The sequence below is a fragment of the Zalophus californianus genome, chromosome 7 (assembly GCF_009762305.2).
Source record: "Zalophus californianus isolate mZalCal1 chromosome 7, mZalCal1.pri.v2, whole genome shotgun sequence".
In the NCBI taxonomy this organism is placed as follows: domain Eukaryota; kingdom Metazoa; phylum Chordata; class Mammalia; order Carnivora; family Otariidae; genus Zalophus; species Zalophus californianus.
The window spans coordinates 98,896,119-98,923,460 of NC_045601.1; the positions used below are offsets into that span (position 1 = coordinate 98,896,119).

The 27,342-nt window shown below is 39.7% G+C and overlaps 1 protein-coding gene across 1 annotated transcript in view; it reads right to left on the reverse strand.

The window, feature by feature from the left end:
• EFHC1 (EF-hand domain containing 1) overlaps window positions 1-27,342 on the reverse strand; it is a 69,185-nt gene that overhangs the window by 36,496 nt on the left and 5,347 nt on the right. The window contains exons 2-6 of the mRNA XM_027601418.1: window positions 22,899-23,120; window positions 19,129-19,416; window positions 13,991-14,140; window positions 10,810-11,002; window positions 4,695-4,915 (exon numbers count right to left, since the gene is read on the reverse strand). Of these exons, the coding sequence (XP_027457219.1) occupies window positions 4,695-4,915; window positions 10,810-11,002; window positions 13,991-14,140; window positions 19,129-19,416; window positions 22,899-23,120 (1,074 nt within the window). The remainder of the gene's footprint in view (window positions 1-4,694; window positions 4,916-10,809; window positions 11,003-13,990; window positions 14,141-19,128; window positions 19,417-22,898; window positions 23,121-27,342) is intronic.

Below are 27,342 nucleotides of genomic sequence, written 5' to 3' on the forward strand. Positions count from 1 at the left end.
TCACACCTTATGCCCCCTGCTTGGAATGAAGACCTTCCCTAAATATCAGCTCCTATGCCTGGGGTTCTGGCACTATGTTTCTCGTCCTGCAAGCTACTGTCTACTGTCAATGTCCTGTTCTAAACTAGATGAGCCACTCACTCCTCGATAATCCTGCTCACATGCTCCACCCACATTATCTTAACAAAACAAGTACACAAGGAGCTTGAGAGTCCCATAATCCTCCAGATAAAGCTTCTCGAGGCCAGCTTCATAGCGGATTTGCTCTCCTAGTTCTGGATTCTTTGTCTTCCCTACCAGCAGGTCTCCCGATGGAGTCAAACTGAGACGGACACATCTGGCCAGTGGATATGTTTACTTACTCCTAAGCTAACAGATTAGCCTGACTTAAGTGTCATGATTCTTGAATTGAATATATCCTCTTCATATCTGCTTCTACCCCTGACCACTGGCCTGCCTCTAGCTTTATCCCTTGAGAACCCAGCTACAGCTTCCCATCCCTACTTTCCAACCACGTTGTGCAGGGTTTAAATGACAGAAGCATAATGACTAAGGAGAGCTGAAAGGTATTTGCTGTTTGGTAAGTGGTGCTCTCCTACTCATTTCCAACAAAGACTTCCATTGACAAGCTGAGAGCGCTTATGTGTAATTGTTTATTATAGAGAATTTACTGAAAATAAACTGACCAAATACTATGACTCATGTGCCATATGTATGGAGAATTGGTTTTATTTTACAGGGTGACTGAGACAGGGCAAAACAAATGAACCAAAATCTACAGTGGTTCTTCAGTTCACTCTGCTCTCTATCTAAGCCCTCCCTTCCCTTCCTTTCTTTAGAAGACAGGTTAGAAGAAAAAGATGAGAGTGAAAGAATGGGGAGCAGAGGCGTTGTAGGACTCAGAACTTTTATCAGCTCAAAAGATGGATCAAAGCCTTTTCACTAAGAAAAATGCACTATTATATTGCAGTCCCTCCCCATTCTACTTCCTGGTTAGGTCAGATTCCTTCTTGTAAAGGGGTTTGGCATTTAATAAACTCCCCCTTGTACTTTGCAGTGTGACCTTGGACTGCTATCTCATACTATACTTCTCTATAAACTAAAGTGATGGAATAGTTTGCTTAATCAAAATCTAGATCTTTCCTATGGTACTTTTTCTCATATATTGCAACAAATGGTACCCCAATATTTGGGGATAGGAGCAAGGGCTTTATTATAATTCTTAATCAATGAGCCTATTCATTGGCAAAGAATCCTCTCAGAGAAAAAAAACTGACAGCAAGAAGTATTATCTTGATCCATATTCCTTCCAGAAGTTTTATTGCCCCTGGGAACTCATAGCATATTAATCCAAATCCTTCTTTGTAATTGTTTTTATGAAATGTTGGTTCCAAAAGGCTGGCCTAAGATATCACTTGCCTCTTTGGGGAACAAATGCATACTTCACAGGCAGTCTTCCTGTCTAGTTCAAGAAACATACCACATGCGTCCTATTTGCTAGGCACTGAGTTAGGTGCTCCCTGGCCTCAAGGACATTACGGTGTAGTAGAAAAGATTCTTAGACAGATATTTTAATATAATAGGTAAGTGCTAGCAGAGGGAGGCACGGGACCCAAGGAACACACAGGAGAGGTGATTAAGCCTGCTGGGAGCTTAGAGATGCCTTCTTGGAAGAGAGGAGGCCTACACCGAGTCTGGAAGGGTAAGGAAGAGCTGTGTAAAGAAATGATGGCAAAGGGGTTCAAGCGCATGAAAGAGCATCAGCAAAAGTGCAGGAGAGTGAAACAGGAGGCTGTGCTGCCAGAACCACAGCTAACTCAGGGTACTTGGAGGCTAAATGAAAGAAGCAGGGCAGCCGATCAGGGGAAGGCAGACGCCTGCGCTGGAGGAATTCATTAATTCCATCCTTCCATTCACAGCTTTCTTTTGAAAAGAAAGAGCCACAACCTTATTTTACACACAGAGGGGTAAAGATATATATCTTTATATATAAAGATAAGTCACAGGTATCAATACCCAATTTTATACATAGGCAACAGACCAAAGAGGCTGGATACATTGCTCTGGCCCCAAATGCACAGAACAGGTGCCAATGCTGACAGTCTGGGATACGGCGCTGCCTTAACACATCAGATATTTTTTTTAATTTTTAATTTTTTATTTATTTTATTTTTTTTTTAAAGATTTTATTTATTTATTGGACAGAGAGAGACAGCGAGAGCAGGAACACAAGCAGGGGGAGTGGGAGAGGGAGAAGCAGGCTTCCTGCTGAGCAGGGAGCCCGATGTGGGACTCGATTCCAGGACCCTGGGATCATGACCTGAGCCGAAGGCAGACGCTTAACGACTGAGCCACCCAGGCGCCCCAGATATTTTTTTTAATAAAAATTTTATTTATTTACTTGAGAGAGAAAGAATGAGACAGAGAGAGCATGAGAGGGGGTAGGGTCAGAGGGAGAAGCAGACTCCCTGCCGAGCGGGGAGTCTGATGCGGGACTCGATCCCAGGACTCCAGGATCATGACCTGAGCTGAAGGCACTCGCTTAACGAACTGAGCCACCCAGGCGCCCCACATCAGATACTTCTTGAGTTTGCTGAATAATGTGTAATTTTTAACACAGGCAATTTTTTTTTTTTTTTTTTTGAGAGAGAGAGGGTGCGCAAGTGCGAGGCGGGTGGGAGGGGAGAGAAAGAATCTAAGCCGACTCACGCCCAGTTCAGAGCCCCACATGGGGCTCCATCCCACGATCCTGAGACCATGACTTGAGCCGAAATCAAGAGTCGGTCGCTCAACAGACTAAGTGACCCAGGTGGCCCCACATGCAATTCTTACTTGAATTTCTAAAATATGTGGCTGAACCACTCTGAAGGCTCAAGTCTATCCGATTACCATGTGGGTGCATTTAAAAGAACCATGACCTTACTCACAGATCAGAGTGGACTCTGTGGTACACAGTACTAAATTTCGTGGTTCAGTATAATTCTAAGGAAAGCTATGTGGCAATGAAAGAAAGCCATCTTCCAACATCTTCATTAATCAGCTTCTGTTCACTCCCAAATAGTTTTTAAGTAAAAGGGTCTGATAGATAGGCAGGGAATAGTGAAATGCCCTAGTTGTCTGGAATTTTAAGAGATGTCTTTTTTAATCAAAATAAAAAAATTACATGGGGCGCCTGGGTGGCTCAGATGGTTAAGCGTCTGCCTTCAGCTCAGGTCATGATCTCCGGGTCCTGAGATCGAGTCCCACGTCTGGCTCCCAGCTCAGCAGGGAGTCTGCTTCTCCCTCTCCCTCTGCCTCTCCACCTGCTTGTACTCTCTCTGTCTCTCTCTCTCAAATAAATAATCTTTAAACAAATAAAAATAAAAAATAATAAACAGAAGTAATACAAGGTTTGGTATAAGAAGAGAAATTAAAAGCACACAGAGTATAAAAAGAAAGGTCCCTTGTCATCTTGCACTGCCCTCCCCACCCCCATTCTCACATCTGGAACTACCCACTGCGAACAGTGTGGGTGGAGAGTCCTCCAGGTCCTCTCTTTGGTAAGTGTAAGCAGATACTGTATGCAGCAATTTATACAAACAGGGCCGTATCACATAAACGCATTCACTTACAAATGTGACGGACATTTTTCCATGTTGATATGCAGAGACTGACTTCCTCTTTTTCTCTTTAACCAGTCTTATAGTCTCACATTCTTCTCACTGTTCTATAGTTTATTCTGCCAATCTCCTTACACTTTATTATAAGTAATCCTTACTTACACATACCCTTACACCTATTGCTTTATGGTCCCCAAACCAGATTTTCTAGATCAAGAGACAGGTAATATTTTATTTTGAAAAAATTAAAATGACGACACTGTCCTTCAAAAAAGTTTCTCTTGGGGCGTCTGGGTGGCTCAGTTGGTTGGGCGACTGCCTTCGGCTCAGGTCATGATCCTGGAGTTCTGGGATCAAGTCCCGCATCGGGCTCCCTGCTCAGTGGGAGTCTGCTTCTCCCTCTGACCCTCCCCCCTCTCATGCTCTCTCTATCTCATTCCCTCTCTCAAATAAATAAATAAAATCTTTAAAAAAAAATTCAAAAAGGTTTTTCCTCTTGGCTCTCCTGTTAACAGTATATGAAAATGACCATTTCGGGGTATCTGGCTGGCATAGTCAGTAGGGCATGGGGCTCTTGGTCTCAGGGTTGTGGGTTTGAGCCTGATAGTGTGTGTAGGGATTACTTTAAAAAAAAAAAAAAGAAAAGAAAATGTCCACTTCTTCAGATCAGGGCAAACAATGGATATTGTGTCTTTTTAAATCAAATAGATCCAAAACCTCATTATTTTCATTTCTATTTTCTTTGATTATCAGTTAAGTTGAGGGTCTTTTTTTTTTTTTTAAGGATTTATTTATTTATTCTTTAGAGAGAGACTGAGAGCGAGCAAGCATGAGCGGGAGGGGCACGAGAGGGAGAGGGGCAGAAGGAGAGGGGGAAGGACAGAGAATCTGAAGCAAAACTCTGCACTGAGCATGGAGGAGGGTCTTTTCATATGTTCATTAGCCATTTGTATTTCTTCTTTTGTGAAGTGTTCTGTATCATATGCTTTGTCCATTTTTTATTGGGTATTCACATGACTCTGTTTTTTCTTTTTCTTAAACCTCTATATCAAAAGATTAATTCTCGCACTACACTCGGAACTAGTGTTCCATTACCGGTTTCACAGGAGGTGGCTCCTTCTTGCTCACATCAATACGTGGTAAATCAGAGATTCCAAACTTTTCTTTGTAATACTGTCGAGTGAAAGAATCGCAATCATAGATGAAGAAGGTTCTCCCGAGGATAGTGAGTGGTTTCCCCACAATGAAGTCTTTGGCAGTATACCATTCCAACACCTCTTGATCAGAGATCTCCAGCACACACTGAGGGAAGTTCTCTGACAGAAGATAACAGGGAGAGAAGAAAGAAAAGGAATAAGGATGGGAAGAAAGACTGACACACAGCAGCTGGGCACTCTTGAGAATTCGAGGGAGAATGGTCTCTAGCTCTGGTCAGGGGTCTCCTCTACTCTCCAGCAGAAAATAAGGTTGTGTATTTCCATCTGTTGACCGGACACAGAAATAATATCCCAGATAGTTTTTGTGAAATCTCTCTCCCTTATTCAGCCTGAACTATCAGTACAGGTCACTAACCTTAGCAGAACTCATGCTTAGGGGAAATCATTACAGGAGGAAAGAATAAATGTCCTTCCATAGAATACAAGATCAACGGAGGGATCTAAGTCATTCAGTTCAACCTTTGACCCATTTATTCATTCACACAACATATTATCAATGACCACATATATCATGTACCAGGTTCACTGCTAAATACCGAGATTATAACAATTAACAGTGTAGGTGAGATCTCTGCCTTGATGGAGAAAACAGTCTGTTTGGGACAACGGATACTAAACAATTACACAAATAATAGTTTCATTTCAAGTGTCCTTCCACTGCTAGAAGGACAGTCTGACCTAGTCCTCTGGCGGGAGGCAGGGTCAGTGAGATGATCATACTAATCTGTTTATCTGGGCACTCAACAGATTTTCAAATGTAGAATCAACCTTGCATTTTGGGAGGAATAAATCCAATTCTATCACATTGTTTTATGAGAACTAAGGACTGACTTATTTAAGACTGATTCCCTGCAGCATGGCCACCATGGAAACCATAAGATAGTCAATTCTGGTAAAGTGCCACACTGTATAGCTGTAACCACAAAGCTTGACCCTAGAACTCTGATCACAGGGTGCTTGAGAGGCCACTATTCTCCCAACTGATAACTACTAAGATGGAAAAACAGGGAAGAAGGCTAAGGTTTTGTTACATCAGGCAGAAAGGCTTGAGCGCCAGCCCTTGATCATGACAAAAGATCATGATTTTTCCCAATCATGCATCTTAAAAGCCCTACAGACCAAGGGTTCCTTCTCCCATTGCCTAGTGCCTAACCCTACTAGACCCCTTTGAGTTACCCCAGGAAATGATGACCACTGGGGGGCACAGTCAACAATGTTCCAGGAGACCTGGGGTGTGTATGTGTGTGCATGTGTACACACGTGTGCACACACACTATACAACCATTCAACTTTTTTGCTTAACGATTATCTTTTTCATATATAGCTAGATTTCATTTACTGATATTTTATTTAAGTTTTTTGCATATATGACTGTAGTCTTACTCATGGTGTCTTTGGTTTTATTGGTCTTTTCTTTTTAAAGAGTTTTTTTTTATTTATTTGAGAGAAAGAATGAGAGAGAGAGAGCACATGAGAGTGGGGAGGGTCAGAGGGAGAAGCAGACTCCCTGCTGAGCAGGGAGCCCGATGTGGGACTCGATCCCAGGACTCCAGGATCATGACCTGAGCTGAAGGCAGTCGCTTAACCAACTGAGCCACCCAGGCGCCCTTATTGGTCTTTTCTTAATGAATGAATTAGTTCTTTTCTATGAATCTGTATTAGGCTTAGAATTAGCTGTTCTTTATTTGGCAAAACTGAAAAATTATCTAGATCTGGTGTTTCCTTTGTGGAGAATTTTTTAAGTGATTCTATTTCCTTAATGGTTAAAGATATTTGGTCTCTATTTCCTCTTGGACAAGTTAAATTTTTCTAAAACTTTGCTCATTTCACACACACACAAAAGAGACAAACCAAAAAACTGACTCTTAACTACAGAGAACAAATGGATGGTTACCAGAGGGAAGTTGGTAGAGGGATGGGTGAAATAGTTGAAGGGGATTAAAAGTCCACGTATCTTGAGGAGCACTGAGTAATACATGGAAGTGTTGAATCACTATATTGTACACCTGAAACTAACATAACACTTGTATGTTAACTATACTGGAATAAAAATTTAATTTTAATTAAAATTTGCTCTTTTCATCTAACTGAAATTAATTTCCAAATACATGAGTTTTTTAGTAGTTCTGAAATTGAAATGTAACTTGTGTTAAAATTAGAAAATATTGTATAAGATGCCCAGATTTTAAAAATTTGTTAAGACTGACCAGTTTTTATAAGTGTTCCATTTGTACTTGAAGAAATGGGAATTCTCCAGGTGTTGATGCATATACATATTCATTATATCAACACTGACAATTCTATTATTTAAATCATATATACATATATGTGGTTATTGACTTATCTTTTTTGATCTAACAATTATAAGAAGAAATGTTTTAATGGCTCCCACTATTTTGATGAATTTGTCCATTCTTTTGCCTAATAATGCTATAAATTTTTGCCTTTCATGTTTTGAAGCCATGTTACTAACTGCATTCAAGTTTAGAATTAGTACATTTTCCTGGTAAATACAATTCTTGCAATATGTATGATCTTCTTTATCTCTAGCAATGCTTTCTGCCTTAACGTCTATTGGTATTTTAGTAATATAGCCTTAAAAGTTTCTTTTGCTACTTGATTGTACATCTTTTTTGACCTTTTTATGTCTCTGTATCTTAAGTATGTTCTTAAAATATTTTTCAAAGTTTATTGTTTTTTAATCCTATCACTTCTCCTAAGTCTTTGTTGTAATATATTTCAATTCTACCTTGATATTTTTTAACTCCCACAAATTCAACATTGTTTTTTTAGTTTGTATAGTCAATGTTTATTTAGATATACCCACACTCTGCCATTTTCTTCTTCTTTTTTTAAAATCGCTTCTTATATCCCAGACCTAACTTCTGGAATAATTTTCTTTCTACTAAAGGTACACTCTAGAATTTTCCTAGTAGGGTCTTTTGTTAGTAAAATCTGTTTTGTTTGCCTAGAAATGTATTTCACTTTCTTCTTGAAAGATAGTTTCTCTAGGTATTAAATTCTGTTTCCTTCTCAGCACTTTGAAGATTTTAGTACGCTGTCTTCTGGTAACTAGTGTTGCTATTGAGAGGTCAGTTGTCATTGTAGCTGCCATTCTGTATGGATAACCTTGTTCTTCGGGCTGCTTTTATGATCTTTTTGAGTTTGGTGTTCTTAAGTTTGACTATAACATATCTAAGTATGGATTTATATTTTTACAACGTTACTGAGGTATAATCGACTACAAGAAGTTGTACATATTTAGAGTGTACAATTTTGATGTTGTTTAACATTTGTATTTACCAAGGGAAAGGCAAGGTCAAAGGACGAAAGCCAGTCTAAAGGACAGTTAACAGACTTTAAGAACCTAGAACCTTAGGTTCAAGAGCTGAGTAGAAAGCTTCTGGTGACCTTCTTTTGACATTACTTACCATGTAGTGGTAAACTGCAATTACGTTCAACCAAGAAAGAACTTTTATAATTCCTGAAACTTTAACTCTATCCATTATAAAAATACAATTTTTATTCATCTTAACTACTTAAATGAAGGCCCTGGCAAAGAGAACTTCTGAAAGATACTCCCGTAACTGCCTATTACTGTCCAACACAAACTCTGCCTAGCCACTGTCTCTTGGATGCCCCCAAACATAACATACTTGTTCCTAATGCCCAACACTTGCTCTTGTTCTTCTCTAACATGCACTTTCCCTTTGTTCTCTGCCACTCTAAATCTGGGTCCAACCTCAGGTCTCCCACAAAGCCTTCCTTAGTCTTTCTAGGTCACATCTCTTCTTCTGAGCTCTGTCTACATGACATAACTAATTACATAATCAGATGATCTGGTACACTTGTGTTATTGTTAAACAGCTTTGTGTATTTATATGACTTGTCTCCACAGTCACTAGAAGTGATTGAAGGACAGAGATTCTAGGTCTGGAAGTTATGCCTTCATTTTATCCTCCACAGCACTTACGACATGAAATAGTTCCCTTAGCAGATATTTAACTCTTGTTTAATTGAATGTAATTGAAATCATCCACTGGATAAATGACTTTGAGAGTCAATTAGATGCTACTTCTTCAACATCACAGTTCTAGTTAAAGGAATTATTCAGCTGATGGAAGCTTAGTCTTTTCTGTCCTGCTACTGCATGACTAACTTTCACAAAAAGATATGTTTTCTATCTCTTAAAAGGACCCTACATATGTCACCAGGCTGCCTCTCCACATAACTTTGATGAAAATTTTGGTTAAAATTTGAGAAGTTGTAGAGGCACCTGGCTGGCTCGGTTGGGATAGTGTGTGACTCTTGATCTTTGGGTCGTGAGTTCGAGCCCCATGTTGGTTGTAGAGATTACTTAAAAAAAACTGGGGAAGTTATAAAAGAGGATGATCACATATTCAAAATTTTAAACATAGGCCATGTTGATATGGCAGAGACAAACACAGAACTCGAGATTTCAAGGGGTTCAGTTTCAGTGATACTGTTTTCATGCCTGAATAAATTCCCATTCTTTCTCTTAATCTACCATAAATCTAACATTTGTTAGCTCTAGATGGCAGGAATTTCAGGCTCATGTAAGCATTCTGGAAGGCCTAAATTAGTACATTAGTCTCAGTGTCCTAGAACCTAAGAGTGTTCTACAGGAGGGCAAGTATAAGAATATGATCAGCAGCAACTGGACTAGGTTGAACTAGGGCTCAAATCCAGTTGCTGCTATCTGAGAATGCAAGCTATATTAGCAATTATTTTCATCTCTCTAAGAGAGATTTTTACCACTAATTCTTTTAGTTTTAAAATGAGGACTATTTCCCCAATCTCATTCTCCTCTACTTTACATGCAACCGTTCTAACGTGCAGCTTTTTATGTGTGTACTATGCATATTGTTTTGTTTGGACTTCACTTTACATAAATATTATTGCACTGTACATCTCTTTTCTTTCTTCTACACAGCACTTCGCTTTTAAGTGCATCCATTTGCTTTCTTTACATTTAGTCATTGCTTGTAATTACTACTTTTATATTAAGATATACCTTCACCACATTTTGTTTATCTACTATCCCAGTGATGGGAGTCTCCACCTCCTTGCCCCCAAGTAACACTGCTTAAAAAAAAAAATACTATATAGGCAAATCAATACATGTAGGTAGATTGCCTTTAGGCTTCAGACTGCCAATTTGTATATAACCTCTAACCTCAACTTGTTTATAACCTCTACGACAAACCTCTTGCTCAATACCTGAAATTTCTTATCTCCTAGTTCCAAAAAAATAGAGTATAAAGAAAACCAACAAAAGTATTTACAGAGTTCTGTCAGCCGTCCAAGCATGAGAGATGTCATCACATGTGACCAAAAGATGACATTTTTGCAAGAGAAAATTCTTAAACCACTAAGTCAATAACCAAAGTAAGTGTACTTATTCCAGAGAAAGACTGATGGGCAGAGGGTGTCAGCTGCACTTTGTTGCATTCTCCCTCTCCAGTCACTAGGTTATTTTACACAGCAAAGAGAGCAGGGGCTGACACAATGGGGCCCCACCTCTGAGTCACAGACATGCCTTTTCCAATCTTAAGTTATCCTACATACAAACTTCCTGTTTAGGAAGTATTGAGGTGAGGGGCAAAGTCAGGAAAGAACATAAGGAAATGGTAAGCTATATGAAAGCAAGCTTGTTCTAAAACTGCATTAAAAATCTGATATTAAATTGCTTTACTTCAGAAGCCTTGCTCTTCTGCACTTTAAATGAATCTCCCACTGCTGTTTTGGTTGTTTCCTTGATTTGGGTATCAGTGATCTCCACCAGACCATTTTGGAGGCAAGCCTGGACTGTGGGGCAAGCAAGGAGGGGAGTTACGGGAAAGCTATTTTTTGAGTACCTACAACACAGCAAGAGCCTCCCAAGTGTAAAGGGAATGACCATACTGATTAAGTCACTCCTTCGAGATCCAAAAGATGTCCCAATTACGGAGGATAAACTGAATCAAACATACTTGCATTCTCCACCAAAACCTTTGGCATGCGCTGGCGGTTCATCAGGAGTGGGAAAGGATCTCGCCCATCGTTCCGCTCATGGACTTCTCGAATTTCCACTGTATCATCCATAAGATAGTAATGAATGATGTAGGTCCGACATTCACCAAACATGCTGTCCGTATCATCCCAGATTGCATAGAATCGAAGAACCTTTGAGGAATCCAAAGTAGTGACTTAAGTAAGAATTCTACAAGTGGAGAGATTAACTTAACTACTTTGGCATTCATATATCAGACAATGATGGAAAGATTAGCTACAAAGACTATGAAGTAATCACAGATGGTAAAAAAAAAATTCACCAAAGATACAAAAACATACAAAAATTATATACCAGATGTCAACAACTGTAAAATATTAAATAACAGGCTTATAAGTTTGTACTGAGAAAGCAGAATTCACTTTGATCCAAAATATTAGTCAGTGAAAGAGAAGCCGAATTAAAAGAGCAATGGAAACTATAAGAAACTGATGAGAGAAATTGAAGAAGAAGAAGGTAAGTGGAGAGATATTTTGTGCTCACAGTAAAAGAATTAATATTGTTAAAATGTCCATGCTACCCAAAGCAATCTATAGATTTAATGCAATCCCTATCAAAATTCCAATGGCATTTTTCACAGAACTAGAACAAATAATTCTAAAATTTGTATGGAACCACAAAAGACCCTGAATAGCCAAGAAACTCTTGAGAAAGAACAAAGGCAGAGGTACCATGCTCCCTGATTTCAAACCATACTACAACACTATAGTAATCAAAACAGTATGGTACTGGCATAAAGATAGACACACAGACCAAGAGAACAGAAATGAGAGCCCAGAAACAAACTCACACTTCTATGGTCAATTAATTTATGAAAAATGAGGCAAGAATATACAATGGGGAAAGAGTCTCCTCAATAAACGGTGCTGGGAAAACTGTGGACAGCTACATGCAAAAGAATGAAACTAGACCACTTTCTCACACCATACACAAAAATAAACTCCAGATAGATTAAAGACCTGAAACATAAAACTTCTAGGAGAAACATAGGCAGTAAGCTTGTTGACATTGATCTGAGCCATGTTTCTTTGGATGTGACTCCAAAGGCAAGGGAAACAAAAGCAAAAATAAACAAATGAGACTACATCAAACTAAAAAGCTTCTATACAATGAAGAAAACTATCAACAACATGAAAAGGCAGCCTACTGAAGGGGAGAAGATATTTGCAAATCATATCTGATAAGGAAGGAATTAACATCTAAAATATATAAAGAACTCCTACAACTCAATAACAAAACACCACAAATTCTGATTAAAAAAAAGTTGGCAGAGGATCTGAATAGATATTTTTCCAAAGAAGACATACAAATGGCCAACAGGTACATGAAAAGATGCTCAACATCATTAATCATCAGAGAAATGCAAACCAAAACACCAATGAGATATCACCTTACACTTGTCAGAATAGCTATCATCAAAAAGACAAGAAATAAGTGTTGGTTGGAGAAAAAGGAACCCTCGCACACTGCTGGTGGGAATGTAAATTGGTGTGACCACTATGGAAAACAGTATGAGGTGCCTCAGAAAATTAAAAATAGAAATACCATATGATCCAGCAATTCCACTACGGGGTAGCCTCCAAAGAAAACGAAACACTAATTCAAAAAGATATAAGCAACCCCATGTTCCTTGTAGCATTATTTACAATAGTCAAGATTTGAAAATAACCTGTCCACCAATGGATGAATGGAGAAAGAAGATGTAGTTTATATATACAGTGGAATATTACTCAGCCATATAAAAGAGAAATCTTGCCCTTTGCAACAACATGGATGGACTTTGAGGGTATTATGCTAAGTGAAACAAATCAGACAGAGAAAGACAAATATTGCATAATGTCACTTATATGTGGTATCTAAAAAACAAAACAAACAAAACCAAACCCAGCTCATAGACATGGAGAACAGATTGGTGTTGCCAGAGGGTAGGGAGCTTGGGGTGCAGGTGGTAGGGGAATAGATGAAATAGGTGAAGGGGATCAAGAAGCACAAACTTCCAGTTATAAAATAAATAAGTCATGGGAACGTAATGTATAGCATAGGGAATATAGTCAATAATATTATATTAACTTTGTAATATGACAGATGGTAACTAGACTTATTGTGGTGACAATTTTGCAATGTATTCAATTGTTGAATCACTATGTTGTACACCTGAAGTTAATATAATACGTCAATTATACCTCAATAAACAAAAAAAAAAAAGAAAGAAAAAAGAGCATTGTGTTTTATACAGGGGCTCATATGTATTAAGAAAGGTATATGTACATATAGGTATTGCTTATATGTAATTAGTATGGAAAGAATTTTTATTTATTAATCAGTCTTTTTTTATCCATCAACATACCTCTTCTAGTAACAGTATCAACAACACAATCTTTAAAGACAAAAGAATAACAGATATATGATTGATATAAAGAATGTCCTTAAAAGGTGATACTAGTGCTAGGCAAATTTTTCTGAACTAAAAGGAATTACATTTCTGAGAGAACACCAGCAGCAAAGAAGCACTGAGGATGATCTCCCCATCTTCTTTTCTACAGAAAGGAGAAGACCAAATCTCCTCCCACACACCAACTCACAGTGGGTAGGATAGGACGGTTAGAACAGAGCTGGAAAATACCTAGAATATTCTATACTCAAAATTCATATAACATATAACAAGGAAGCATCTGTGATGGGATTTCTGTGAAATTACTATTTTAACATTAGAAAACTACCTATATGCAATAGCTTCGAAATTTCCCAATAAATCACTTAGGGTTTCCCAAAGAAGGCTATGAAATGAACTCCTATTTGGGAAAAGAAGTAGTTGGAAACGTAAAGTGGGAAGCAAACATAGCTCAGGAATTGCTTTAAGATTGAAAAGTTTGGTGGAACTCCTAAAACTTAACTCCACAGCCTCCTCTGGGTCTCTTAATACAAAACCTGGGCATTCCTGTACCTCTAACTCTAGATGAAACCAGAAAAATTGCACTGTCTCCAAATGGCTAAATTACAGATGTAATGTTTTAAAACACACATCTACCAGAACAGCTTGCTAATAAACATGCATCACATGTGGAGATGAGCAAATCCACTGAGGTGCTTACGTCACTTACTTGTTTGTCAAAGGTGAGAAACTGCTTCAGTTGGTCAAAGTCCGATGGGGTGACATACTTACGAAGAGGCTGTTTCCGGAGTTCAGTGTAAGGATCAAGAGCCATCTTCTCTGGTGGATTTAATTCAATTCCCTGACTTTCCAAAAATACCTAAATCACGCAAAAGTAATGATCATCTTTCTTGAAGCTTCCAGGACTATTAACTGATGGTGTAAAGATAAGTGTAATAATAATTTCTACGCCAATGTCCAAATTAATCGTTAGCTTGCAGTTTGAAGCACATCTTAGCAGCATTAAGCCTCCAATTGACCCAATGCTATAATGCAGGTAACAACTGATAATTACCATAAGTATTCTATATTATAAACTTGCTAGGCAATATGCTGAGCTAACTGGAAGACATGATAGTAAGGTAACTGGCTCCATATATGAATTTAGATCAATGAAATTTAGTTAGGTGCCCAAGAACAGAGTAAGTCTTAGGATTGCTTACATACACACATCTGAAACCCAACCACGGTTTCAAACAATATGTAATTCATATCAGGGATGGGGGCAAGCTACATAATGGCAAAGTTAAGCTGAAATCAAATTCCCAACTTTCAACTCACCAAAAACAAGTATCTGATTAAGTCCCCATCTCCACCCTCCTCCAAAAAGGAAAAGAATCACTGGTTATTTTAGACCAGAAAATATTTTAGCAAAATAGGAGAGACAAACCAAGTACTCAAATCTCACCAGATAAAGTTAAGGAAAGCATCTGAACTTGATATGATCTTGTTTAATTTGCTAATTATAAGTAAATACAACATTTTCAGTAACTACATCTTTTAATGCAACTTGGCATTTCTTCTTCATAAAAGCACCACAATAAGCTGTATTTTTTTTTTTTTTTTTTAGTAATCAGAAAAGAACAATGTCATGGGATCTGTTTACATTCTAGAACTAGAAATTAATCTGAAATCTGGGTTTCTTTTGGGAATTGTGTGATTTGCTTTTGGACAATTCAATAGAAAATATGCAGGACTCAGAGCCAAAATATTTGGGTTCTAATATTAGCTCTGCTGCTAACTAACTTGTAATCTTACTACTTAAAGTTTCATTAAGCAGTCTCCAGTATCTTTCAATACTAAAATACTGGGATCTCAATGTCTATTAAAAGTACTGAGCTGGAGATAATGACTAACAATATTCTCCTCTCCCTTGAGATGATATATTAGTGTAGCAGGATTATTGATTGAGGTATTTCATGGGGGTTTTACTCCTTTCTGTTGCTTTCAACAGATAACCAGGCCCTTTGTTAACCTTATCTTAGGGATTTTGGCAGGAATGCAGAAGCTTCCTGAAGTTTGACTATTCTTCCTGTCTCTTAGAAAAAGCCTAAACTCTTTGAAGAGATTATTCTGAAGTATCCCAGAAGGAGGGGAGAGAAGGAAATGTCTTTGAAGGCAAGGAGAGAAAAAGGGGGAAATTCTCCCAGACTGGAAAATAGACACAAGCTGATGGGTCTCAGAAGAGCAAGACTCCACATGTGCTCTTAGGGATGCTCGAAGCACACGTGTAGCCCAGTCAGGCACATCGGTCACAGGCACTCGGGTTCTCAGTATCTGACCTCGCACCAAAGCATCCAGGAGGTGCCCTTGGGCACTGACAGCCTAGGGACCCTGCCTGTATGACCCCATTAGGCCTGGGTGTGCCTTGTTGTTCTGAGGGCCTGGAATTTTTGGCAAAGCTGAGGGTGAACAGAAATAGCAGCCCAGTTGGATGTGGGTTCAAGTAGGTTTTAAGTTATTTTTAAAACACAAAACAATATTTCCTGCACACTTGCATATGCAGAGCAGGATTCACACCCGCTATACTACCGGTCATACTCTAATGAAGATAATAAATTCTAGATCTCTGTTTTCTGGAGTTAATTTTTTTTACTGTGTTAATTCTGTCTCTAGGACCAATGTTTATTTGGAGCAGTGAGGAGGGGCTCAGAAGGGGTGGTGGTGGTGATATATTTGATTAAAGGTGGCTCCTTGTTCAAGTCCACACCATAAAGACAACTATCTTCTTTATCCACTCATAGGTCCAGCCCTAATGAAAACCATCAAATTAGATAAGATGTGTATAAATTTTAAACTGTTACAGGAGCCAATTTCTAACAGATCGACTACTGAAAACATAATTTAATCTAGTCATCGGTACCTAAAATATGCAACTCTAGTCATTAGCAGTCATCAAAATAGAGTTGATCCTATATTTGCACTTTTGCCTATTGCAAAAATTTATTAGTAACCTCCAAATCAATAGTCATGGTGCTTCTGTGGTCCTTTGCAGACACACACAGAGTGGTAAAAATTTTGAGTTGTCTGATAAGGTACATTCCTAGCTGAGGTCAAATGAGATGACATTCTGCCTTCTTATTTCAGCTTCCATACTGAAAAGTGTCCATTTAGATGTCTGTTTAGTGCCACTTTTTCACACTTTTGTGCTTTTGTTGCTTTTGCTATTTAAAATGGCCCCCAACCTTAGTGCTACAGTGCTGTCGCGTGTTCTAAGTGCAAGGAGGCTGGGATAAGCACTTAGTGTCACTAAACTGCACATCGAAGAAAAGTGGTTAAGGTGGTCACGTTTATGTTATGTACTTTTTATCTTTCTCTCTCTCTCTCTCTCTCACACACACACACAAGGCTGTGACGTGCCTTCAGGAGAAAGTACATGTGTGAGATATGCTTCCTTCAGGCATGAGCTCCAGTGCTGCTGGCCATAAGTTCGATGTTCATGAATCAACAAAGTATTTTCAACATGGCAACTTTAAACAGAAACACACATAAAACAAGCTTATAGAAACCTAACCTCGTATTTCTCCCAGGAGCGATGGATCCATAGTTGCTAATTAAGGGCTTGTGGTGACTTCCTAGAACAGAACTACCGTCAACAATGAGAGTTGGGGCCCCTGGGTGGCTCAGTCGTTTAAGCGTCTCTCTTTATGAGAGTTGACTCACCGCTCAGGAATGAACTGCTGATATTCAGATTGTTCATAAAGAGACAACTGTAAAAATAGCCACAATACCTGAAATTTACATAACATTTTATAATTCCTCATTATAGGTACAGTTCTGAAACTGCGTATGATAAAAAGGACCTCGAAAACCTAAACAATGAGCGATCAAAACCTGTTTTCCCAAAGATGGTCTAGCACCTCTACCTTCTGCACTGTTTCTCACTGTTGCTGTGGGATGGCACGGATGCCAGGGCTCCTTCCTTCACTTCCTTGGGGTCTCTGTTCAGGGTGAGGCCTCCCTTGGCCAGCCTCTATACACCCTCCTCACCCTCCCCTCCCTTTTCCTCAGCTCCAGTCCCTTCCGCAGCTCTAAGCAGCATCTGACAGGTTATATACTTGCGTGCTTATTTTTGCCTCCTCCAGCCAGAATGTAATAGCCTTTATTTTTTTTTAAGATTTTATTTATTTGAGAGAGAGAATGAGAGAGAGAGAGAACGAGAGGGGGGAGGGTCAGAGGGAGAAGTGGACTCCCCGCTGAGCAGGGAGCCCGATGCGGGACTCGATCCCAGGACTCCAGGATCATGACCTGAGCCGAAGGCAGTCGCTTAACCAACTGAGCCACCCAGGTGCCCAGTGTAATAGCCTTTATAAGGACAAATCTATATATGTGGCACCTAGAACCACTAGGCTTGGCACAGAGCAGGCACTTAGTAAGTATTTGCTAAATAAATTACTAAATGCAAAACAGAAATGAGTGGATTCACAGGAACTCAGTGCGTGGTAAAGATCAATCACATGTGGCATTTGGTAACATAGGGTTAAAGGCACAAAAGAATTCAGAAACTGGGGCGCCTGGGTGGCTCAGTTGGTTAAGCGACTGCCTTCGGCTCAGGTCATGATCCCGGAGTCCTGGGATCGAGTCCCACATCAGGCTCCCGGCTCAGCAGGGAGCCTGCTTCTCCCTCTGACCCTCTCCCCTCTCATGCTGTTTCTCTCTCTCTCAAATAAATAAATAAAATCTTAAAAAAAAAAAAAAAGAATTCAGAAACTGTATCTTTGCTTCTAGAAATTTTTTAAACTAAGAAATTTAGAACTGACTTCCTAATACCTACATTTTGTGCTCAAGAAAGGACTCTGTGTCTATGTACGTACACATAACTTTAAGTTGTCAAAAATCCATACTTATGAAATAGAGGGAATGGAGGATTCTTCTCGATATAAACAAGCATTCTCCTGACAATAAATTGTCTTTATTTCAGGAATTCTTTTTTTTTTTTTTTAAAGATTTTATTTATTTGACAGAGAGAGACACAGCGAGAGAGGGAACACAAGCAGGGGGAGTGGGAGAGGGAGAAGCAGACTTCCCGCTGAGCAGAGAGCCCGATGCGGGGCTCGATCCCAGGACCCTGAGATCATGACCTGAGCTGAAGGCAGACGCTTAACGACTGAGCCACCCAGGCGCCCTCAGGAATTCTTTAGATAGCCAGTTTCTCCAGAATATAGCAAGTATGATTTACAGGAAAAATATGAACTGCACAAAAAATGTGAGGCTCATATCTGCTAATAAAGGTAATACTATTTTGTAACTCAAACTTCAGATAAATCGTCCAATGCCTCTTTCATATTTCTATCCCATCAAGGGTGCTACCACTTGAACCGGCATGGGAACTGGTTCCTTATCAAATGATTCAGCTATAATGCAAGTTTAATTTTATTTGAATGGATATGTATCCATATCATTGTGAAAAAAGTGATATCACTACACAGTGTTGACAGTTATCAACACACACACAAATACCTAATCAAACTACATAATAATCCATTCAGGACAGAGTACCAGTGTCCTCCTCTCACCCTTATATTTTTCTTTTTAAAGATTTTATTTATTTATTTGAGAGGGAGAGAGCACGAGCAGGGGTGGGGGGGAGAGGCAGAAGGAGAGGGACAAGCAGACTCCTCGCCAAGCAGGGAGTCCCACGCGGGGCTGGATCCCAGGACCCCAAGATCATGACCCGAGCCAAAGGCAGATGCTTAACTGACTGAGCCACCCAGACGCCCCTCCTCTTGCCCTTATAAATGAAATGTATCCTTCCATAAATTAGAATGATGCCTCAGACACCACAATTTCCAGAAATATATACCATACCTGCGTGAATCGGTCGCAGTCAACAATGCGGAAAGTTTTGCCATAAATTGTAATGTTTATTCCTCGATTTAGGTCTTTCCAATGGTAATGGTCTCCCTGGTCATTCTTGGTTAGCCGCTGGCGTTTGATTAACTTGCCTTGAAGGATCCCAGAGTTTTCCACAACAGGCTCCACGACAGACATGCTGTCATCTTCCAGGTAGTAGTAAATGTTCACTTGACGAATCCGATAATGTTCCTCAGTTGACATAGGAACATCTTCTTGGAAATAGGCATCAAATTTCAGCACCTATAACACACAAGGCAGAGAGAAATGGCATTGTATTAGTCTCTCATCCAAAAAACATCCAGTATCCTCCTCTAAAGGAGAGCCACTCGGGGAGAACTAAATACTCATCACTCCTATTTTCTAAATGAAAGGCTGCTAAACTACGGTCCATGGGACCCATCTATTCCTGCCAGCTGATTTTGTATCACCTCCAAGCTAAGAATGTTTTATTTACATATTTAAATGGTTAAAAAAATCAAAAGGATAAAATCTCACAACACATGGAAATGATACAAAATGCAAATTTCAGTATCCACAAATAATTATGTAAATAATTAGCAGGTATTTGTCAATGGCTGCTTTCCAATTATAAGGGCAGGATTGAGTAGCTGTGATAGAGACCACGTGGGCTGCTACTATGGACTGAATTTTGTCTTAGCCCCCCCAAAAAAATTTGTATGTAAAAGCCCTAACCCTTAATATGACTGTATTTGGAGACAGAGTCTTTAGGAAGTAATTAAGCTTAAGTGAGGTCCCAAAAGTGGGGCCCTGATCCAATTGAATTAGTGACTTTGTAAGGAGAGGAAGACCTCTCTCTCAGCAAACCTACCCTGAGGAAAGGCCACGTGAGGACATAGCAAAAAGGCAGCTATCTAAAGCCAGGAAGAGAGCCCTCACAAGAAACTGAATCAGCAGGACCCTTGATCTTAGACTTCCAGCCTCCAGAATAGTGAGAAAATTAATTTCTATTACGTAAGGCACCAGTATATGGTATCTTGTGATGGCAGCTCAAGTAGACTAAGATACCTGCAAAGCCCCAAATATTTACTATTTGGCCCTTTACAGAAAACGTTTGCTGATCTTTGCTCTAGATACTCAAACTACACATAGACTACTTAGTAATGTGGTTCTTGATGAGATGGCTTAAAGACCTTAACTGTACTAGCTTCACTTCCGTGTCAAAAATCTCTTAGAATTTCTGCAAAGAGTCAAAAATTTGGGCAAGACTATAACCTTTGGTTTCAAAATGAAAACGAAGCCTCAAGTCCATTTCTTTAGAAGGAAAGTGGCCTGTAAATGCATATTAATGACATATTCATCCTTAGAGAATTCATATGAATGAGACTCAAATCATCAATCCAGCACAGAATCTTTGAGTGGCATGTAAACACACCCTCACTGTACTCAGAAACATACATGACAGATGGAGGAAACCTTAGGTCCTCTGGGGAGTATCAGGGGGAATCCAAAATGGCATGTTCTCTTGCACATTTAAAAATATTAAAAGCTTGTGTTGACAAGCTTTGGGATTAACTTTAAAACTTTCTTTTATCCTGTCTTTATTTTTAATATTTCCTCCCATGAAGAGAAAATACTAGAATGGTGTTATAGGTAGACAAGAGTGTAAACCTAAACCTCCACTGGAACTAGAGGAACAAACCAAGAAAACCGTTTAGTGAAGACACAAATATGGCTTGATGAATGGGAAGATGCATAATTTTATACATGAGTGCTGTTGCTAAAAAGGTGTAGTGTCTACTGTGGAAAAACAAGATTAAAAGCCAAAGAGATCAGGCAATTGCTTATGTGAAATACGCATATAATGGAATAAAACCTTAAAACTCTTAATAAAAAGATGAAATACATGAATGGAATAGAATGTTTAAAGGAGAAAGATAAGGGCGCCTGGGTGGCTCAGATGGTTAAGCGTCTGCCTTCGGCTCAGGTCATGATCCCAGGGTCCTGGGATCGAGTCCTGCATCAGGCCCCCTGCTCAGCAGGGAGTCTGCTTCTCCCTCTCCCTCTGCCTCTCCCCCTGCTTGTGCTCTCTCTGTCTTTCTCATAAATGAATAAATAAAATCTTTAAAAAAAAAATAAATAAAGGAGAAAGATAATACAGTAAAAACAAAAGACAAAAGATCGTTTTCAAGTAACTTTGTAGATCCACTACAAAGAACTGAAATGGAGACATGATCACTATAAGTGGGGGCATGATCACTAATTCATGCATGAAATGGTCTGTAATATGAGCCACAGATATATAAATACACAAATGTGAGAGCCAGAAATAATCAGCTAATTGAACCTCCCTCATTTTACAAATGGAGACTCAGGGTGGTAAAGTGACTTGCCCGAGGCCAAACTCAGGGTTAGGGGCACAGCTGGGGCTGAAACTATCTGTAGACTCACAAAGAAACAAGAAAAAGGTAGAGAAATACCCAACCATGTAACTGATACTGTTTAGGTTCAGCTTCTGAACGGATATATGAACATGTTCCTATTGGATGAGTTCATTGAGATGGGGACAGGAGGATGGTATGGATTATGGCCGAGACATTTAAAAAAAATTTTTAAACTAAGTGATTAATGAATGTAAATGGCATAATTCCACCACCAGGTTATTTTCTATTTTTCAGCCACTAGTTTCAATAGGTACTCAATTAGGGGCACCTGGGTGGCTCAGTCGTTAAGCGTCTGCCTTCGGCTCAGGTCATGATCCCAGGGTCCTGGGATCAAGCCCTGCATCAAGCTCCCTGCTCCGTGGGAAGCCTGCTTCTCCCTCTCCCACTCCCCCTGCTTGTGTTCCCTCTGTCACTGTGTTTCTCTCTGTCAAATAAATAAATAAAATCTTAAAAAGAAATAGGTACTCAATTAAAGCTGACTAGCTAGATGAACACTATAGACATTTAACAAAAAGAAAAAATGAAAAGAAAGACCAAAAAAAAGACAGAAGGAAAATAAGCTAGGAGTAAATTAGGAAAGCTAACTTGTAAAAACTGGTCAGTAGTTCTCAGATTCAGTTATACATAAAAATTATCTGGAAATTAAGATCGATGAGGGTTAGGGTGACATCTCAGTTTCTTAAAAGCCCCACTAGGGATTCTGTTGCATGGCCAGAGTTAGGACTACCTCACCTTAAAGAGGAGGCCCACTGACAAGGAGAATCAAGGATGATATGGAAATGTCAACAGATGGAACTAAAATAGCTCACATTACAAAAGCATAAGGGTAAATGAGACAGAAATGAAAATGTTAGACTATCCTTTGGTTATATTATGCAAACCTGAAACGTTCCCTGAAAAATAAAAACTTACGCAGACTGATTAAAACTGACAAAAGATGGAGTTGTCGTGATGCATTTCACAAAGACTAAGGGTTTGCCATCAGTACAGATAAGACTTCCAAAAAGTAGACAGCACAGAGCAGGTAAACATGGAGCAATGTGAACTCAAGAATTCAGAATTCATCCAACTTTTCTCTAACTGTATTTGGAAAACATTTCACTGAAGTCTACAGGGAATTATTTTCTGTAATAAGCTTCCTGACTAAAGAAAGCCTTTTTCAATCCTGAGTTCAGCTGTCTATGACTAAAGGTTGAGGCATTTGAACAATTTTCTCCTCAGAGCCCTCTGGAAAACCTGTGGTTTGCTGTTGACTTTTCTGCAAACAGTTGGCTCTCAGAAATCTGAATTCAAGGGGTACCCGGAAATCCCAGATGATACCTTTTTGTCAAAAGCCACATGTGCAGGAATAAATTCTGCAGGTGGGGCCCGCTTAGGTTGGCCATAAGTTAAAACTGGTGCCTTGTTGGCCAACTCATCCAGCTCAGCCTGGGACAGCTGGTTGACCTGGAGCCGCTCCCCGCCTATACCAACTGTTGGATGTCGAACAACTGCATAGCCGTTCCTGTAGCCCAGTGTCTGGCTTCTATGAAATGCTGCTTTCTGAAGAACAAAAGAAGTGTTTCATTAATAATATTTTATAAATATGTGTTAGGTAAAAGAGCTAACTTTCAAAAACATCATAACTTAAACCTTCACTTAAAAACATCACAAACCTTGTATCAAAATGCTTACCTATATTAGAAGGTTCTTATATTTTAAGCTAAAACACCTGGTCAGGAACAGGGAGAAAAGCAGCAGTCTGAGCTTAAAATAAAACTTAAAGCCCTGCTCCAGAATGCCCAATATAATTACCAGCTCACTTTTCATGAGAAACTAAGATATTATCTTATCTATACTCAATCTTTCACTTAATTCTTTCTGTGTTTTTAATTTTTTTTTAAGATTTTATTTATTTATTCATGAGAGACAGAGAGAGAGAGAGGGAGAGAGAGAGAGAGAGAAGCAGAGGGAGAAGCAGGCTCCCAAGGAGCAGGGAGCCTGATGTGGGACTCGATCCCAGGACCCTGGGATCATGACCTGAGCCGAAAGCAGATGCTTAACCATCTGAGCCACCCAGGCGCCCCTCTGTGTTTTTAATCTTATCTAGTGTTCATAAACCATGGAACCTAGAAGATCTGACTCTGAGAAATGAATTTTTGCCTAAAATAAAAGGCTTTTCTTGTTATAATAATACTGATACATTCAAACAACTCTTTGGAAGCAAGTGAGTATTATACGTTTAAAGTCTTGAACTCAATAAATTCTACCCTCGATCCTTTATTTTAAAAATATAATCCAAAATTATGAGAAGGAACAATATGCCTAAAGCTGACCACTGTAATGTTAATTACAATAGTAAAACATTGGAAACAATATAAAAGACAAACATATGAGTTAATGATGGAAAACTCACTTAACGGACTATGTATGACGCAGCCATTAAAATATTGGTTTTAAAGACCATGTGGCAATCTGCAAAAAATGTTTATGATTCAATAAGCACAAAAAGCAGTATATAAAATTATATGTATACCATAGGGCACCTGGGTGGCTTAGTTGGTTAAGTGTCTGCCTTCGGCTCAGGTCATAATCTCAGAGTCCTGGGATCGAGCCCCACATTGGGCTTCCTGCTCAGTTGGGAGTCTGCTTCTCCCTCTCCCTCTGATCCTCCTCCCCACTTGTGCTCTCTGTCTCAAATAAACAAAAGCTTAAAAAAAATTTAAAAATTATATGGGTACTATAATTAGAAGCATGCAAACACATGCACAAAAAGAAACTGGATTTGGATAATGTTCTCTGTATTCTTTCTGAATTAAGTTGATTTTTTTTATAATGAACATATTTTTTTTCTGGAAATTGAAAAAAACAAAAGATTAAATAAAAAAAGAAAAAAGGGGAAAGGAAATATTTTTGAAGGCAGAGGAGAGACCAAAATGGTAACATAGGACACCCCAGCCTCCCTACCCCTCCACAAAGATCAACAATTAGACAGTTATCCACGGACAAAAACAGCTCTGGAAGAGCTTTGGAGTCCAGTTAGGTTTTAGGAACACAGTGGAACGAAAAACCCAAGAATAACTACACAAGAAGAAGGAAGACTTCATTCTGCTGCATCATCTCATCCCCCAAGCCAGCACTGCTCAGTGTCAAGAGGGAACTTCTTGGCCAGAAAGAAATCCCCTGGCCAGGAAGGAAGAGCAACCAGCTTCTCCAGTCTTTTGGGGCAGTCCACAAAGGTCCCACTTCAGTTTCCTCCCACCCAGACTGGCAAAGCTGAAGTGTATAAGGCCAGCTAGGAACACAGAAGCAAAGTAGGGGCTACAGTCGGAGTGACTGTGGTGTGTAGACACCTGCTCTGCAGACAAACCTGGCAGATCTTACCACTGAGCCAAAGCCAAGGGCCAGGATGGCCGTGGCCACTGGGTACCCCCTGCAGATTTCATCAGTGTTCATCCCACAGGCATTCATGATGCCAAGCATCAGAGCCCCTTGCCCAGCCTCCCCTCCCCACATCCCCGCCAGAGCCTGGGAACCATGCCGGCAGCCAGCTCAGAACTCTGCAGCTGCTGGAGTGCAAGATGCCAGCACAGACACCCTCTGGCTGACCCCTCCCCGTTCATGCAGTTGGAACTAGCCCCTCCAGCTGTGCATCTGCACACGGCCCAACCCTCATCACAGGCCTCCACTGCAGTGTGCATGCTGGGGGGAGAGTGTGCAGCCACAGGAGGACACACCAACAACCAGGGCCTTGTGCAGCTGCCAGTGAGCCCATAGCTGGCCCTGGCCCTTGCCTTCTCTGCTTCCCACCACCATGTGTGTGTCTGTAAACGGCCCCTGCCACTACACAGGCATCCACAGCTGGCACCCGACAGCCAATTATGTGTCCTAGCTCCAGTCACCACTGCTGCTTGCCCTGTTCCCTAGCTGCTGGACCTGGAGGTCGCTAAAGACCCCCCAAAGCCCTTGCAGCCACTATGGACCCCCTGTAGCACCTGTCAAGGACTACACAGTTGTCAGTGCCATAGACCCCAGTGGCCTGGGCAAAGAGACATCATGTCCCCTAAACCTAAACCCAGTGTTGCCACAAAGCCCTGCACTCGGTGCCCTACACCACTAGGCCCAGGATCACAGCAAGCTGCAGCATACCTCCACCACAGGTCAAAGTCATCCCTTACCAAAGTCAGTCCATAAAGTCTGCAAGAGGTAGTGCTTCTTCATGTGAAGACACCTATGCAAGATATAGGGATCATGAAGAATCAGGGAAACATGATTCCACCACCTATAGTAACTGGCCCCAAAGAAATGGAGAACCAGGAATTGCCTAATGAAAAAAATTCAGAATTGTCCTAAAGATGCTCAGGAGACCTACAAAAGAACAGAGATGGGCAATTTAATGATATCAGGAAAACAACAAAGGAACAAAGTGAGAAGTTCAATAAAGACTTAGAAAACATAAAAAAGAACCAAACAAACTTTGGAGCTGAAGAACACAATGACTGAACTGAAGAATTCAACTATAGCTTCAAAAGAAGATCTGAACAAGCAGAAGAAAGAATCTGTAAGCTAGAAGACAAATAACTTGAAGTTAACCCACAGAGGAGCAAAAAGAAAAAAGAATGAAAAGGAATGAAGAAAGCCCATGGAACTTATGAAATACCAACAAGAAAAATCATGTATGTATCACTGGATCCTTCTCTAGAAGGAGAATACAGAAAGGGGTAGACAGCTTATTTAAAGAAATAATGGCTGAGAATTACTCAAACCTGGGGAGAGATTTGGACATTCAAGTTCATGAAGCTATTGGTACTCAAAATTTCAATCTAAAATAATCTTCTCCAAGGGCGCCTGGGTGGCTCAGTTGGTTAAGCGACTGCCTTCGGCTCAGGTCATGATCCTGGAGTCTCGGGATCGAGTCCCACATCGAGCTCCCTGCTCAGCAGTGAGTCTGCTTCTCCCTCTGACCCTCTTCCCTCTCATGCTCTCTATCTCTCATTCTCTAATAAATAAAATCTTTAAAAAAAAAAATCTTCTCCAAGACACATAATAATAAAATCAAAGACAAAGAAAGAATTTTAAGAGCAGTAAAAGAAAAAAAAACTCTCTCATACGAGGTAACTTCCATAAACGATCAGCACATTTTTCAGCAGAGATCTTACAGGCCAGGAGAGAATGGGATCATTCAAAGTGTTAAAAAAAGAAACTGCCAACACAGGATACTTTATCCAGAAAAAATGTGCTTCAGAAAGGAAGGCAAGATAAAGACCTTCCCTAATAAACAAAGATGAGAAGATTTATTACCACTAAACCTGCCTTATGAGGAATGCTGAAAGAAGTTCAAGCTGAAATAAAAAGGCATTAATTAGTAACATGAAAATACACAACACATGGATAAAGTGAGCATATAGTCGGATTTAGAATACCCTAAAACTGTAACATGGTGATGTATTCACTTCTTAATTCTAGTATAAAGATTAAAGGACTAAAGTACTGAAAACCTCTGTAGCTCCAACAATTTGTTAGTGGATACAAAATATAAAAAGATATAAATGGTGACATCAAAAAACCTAAAGTGAGGAGGGTAAATAAGGATAGGGTGTTTATATGTGATCAAAGTTGAGCTGCTATCAGTGTAAAATAGACCGCTACAGATATGTTTCATGTGAGTTTCATGGTAACCACAAAGCAAAAACCTACAGCAGCTTCACAAAAAATAAAGAGAAAAAAATCAAAGATACTATGACCAATCATCAATACACAAAGGAAGACAACAAGACAGGAACAA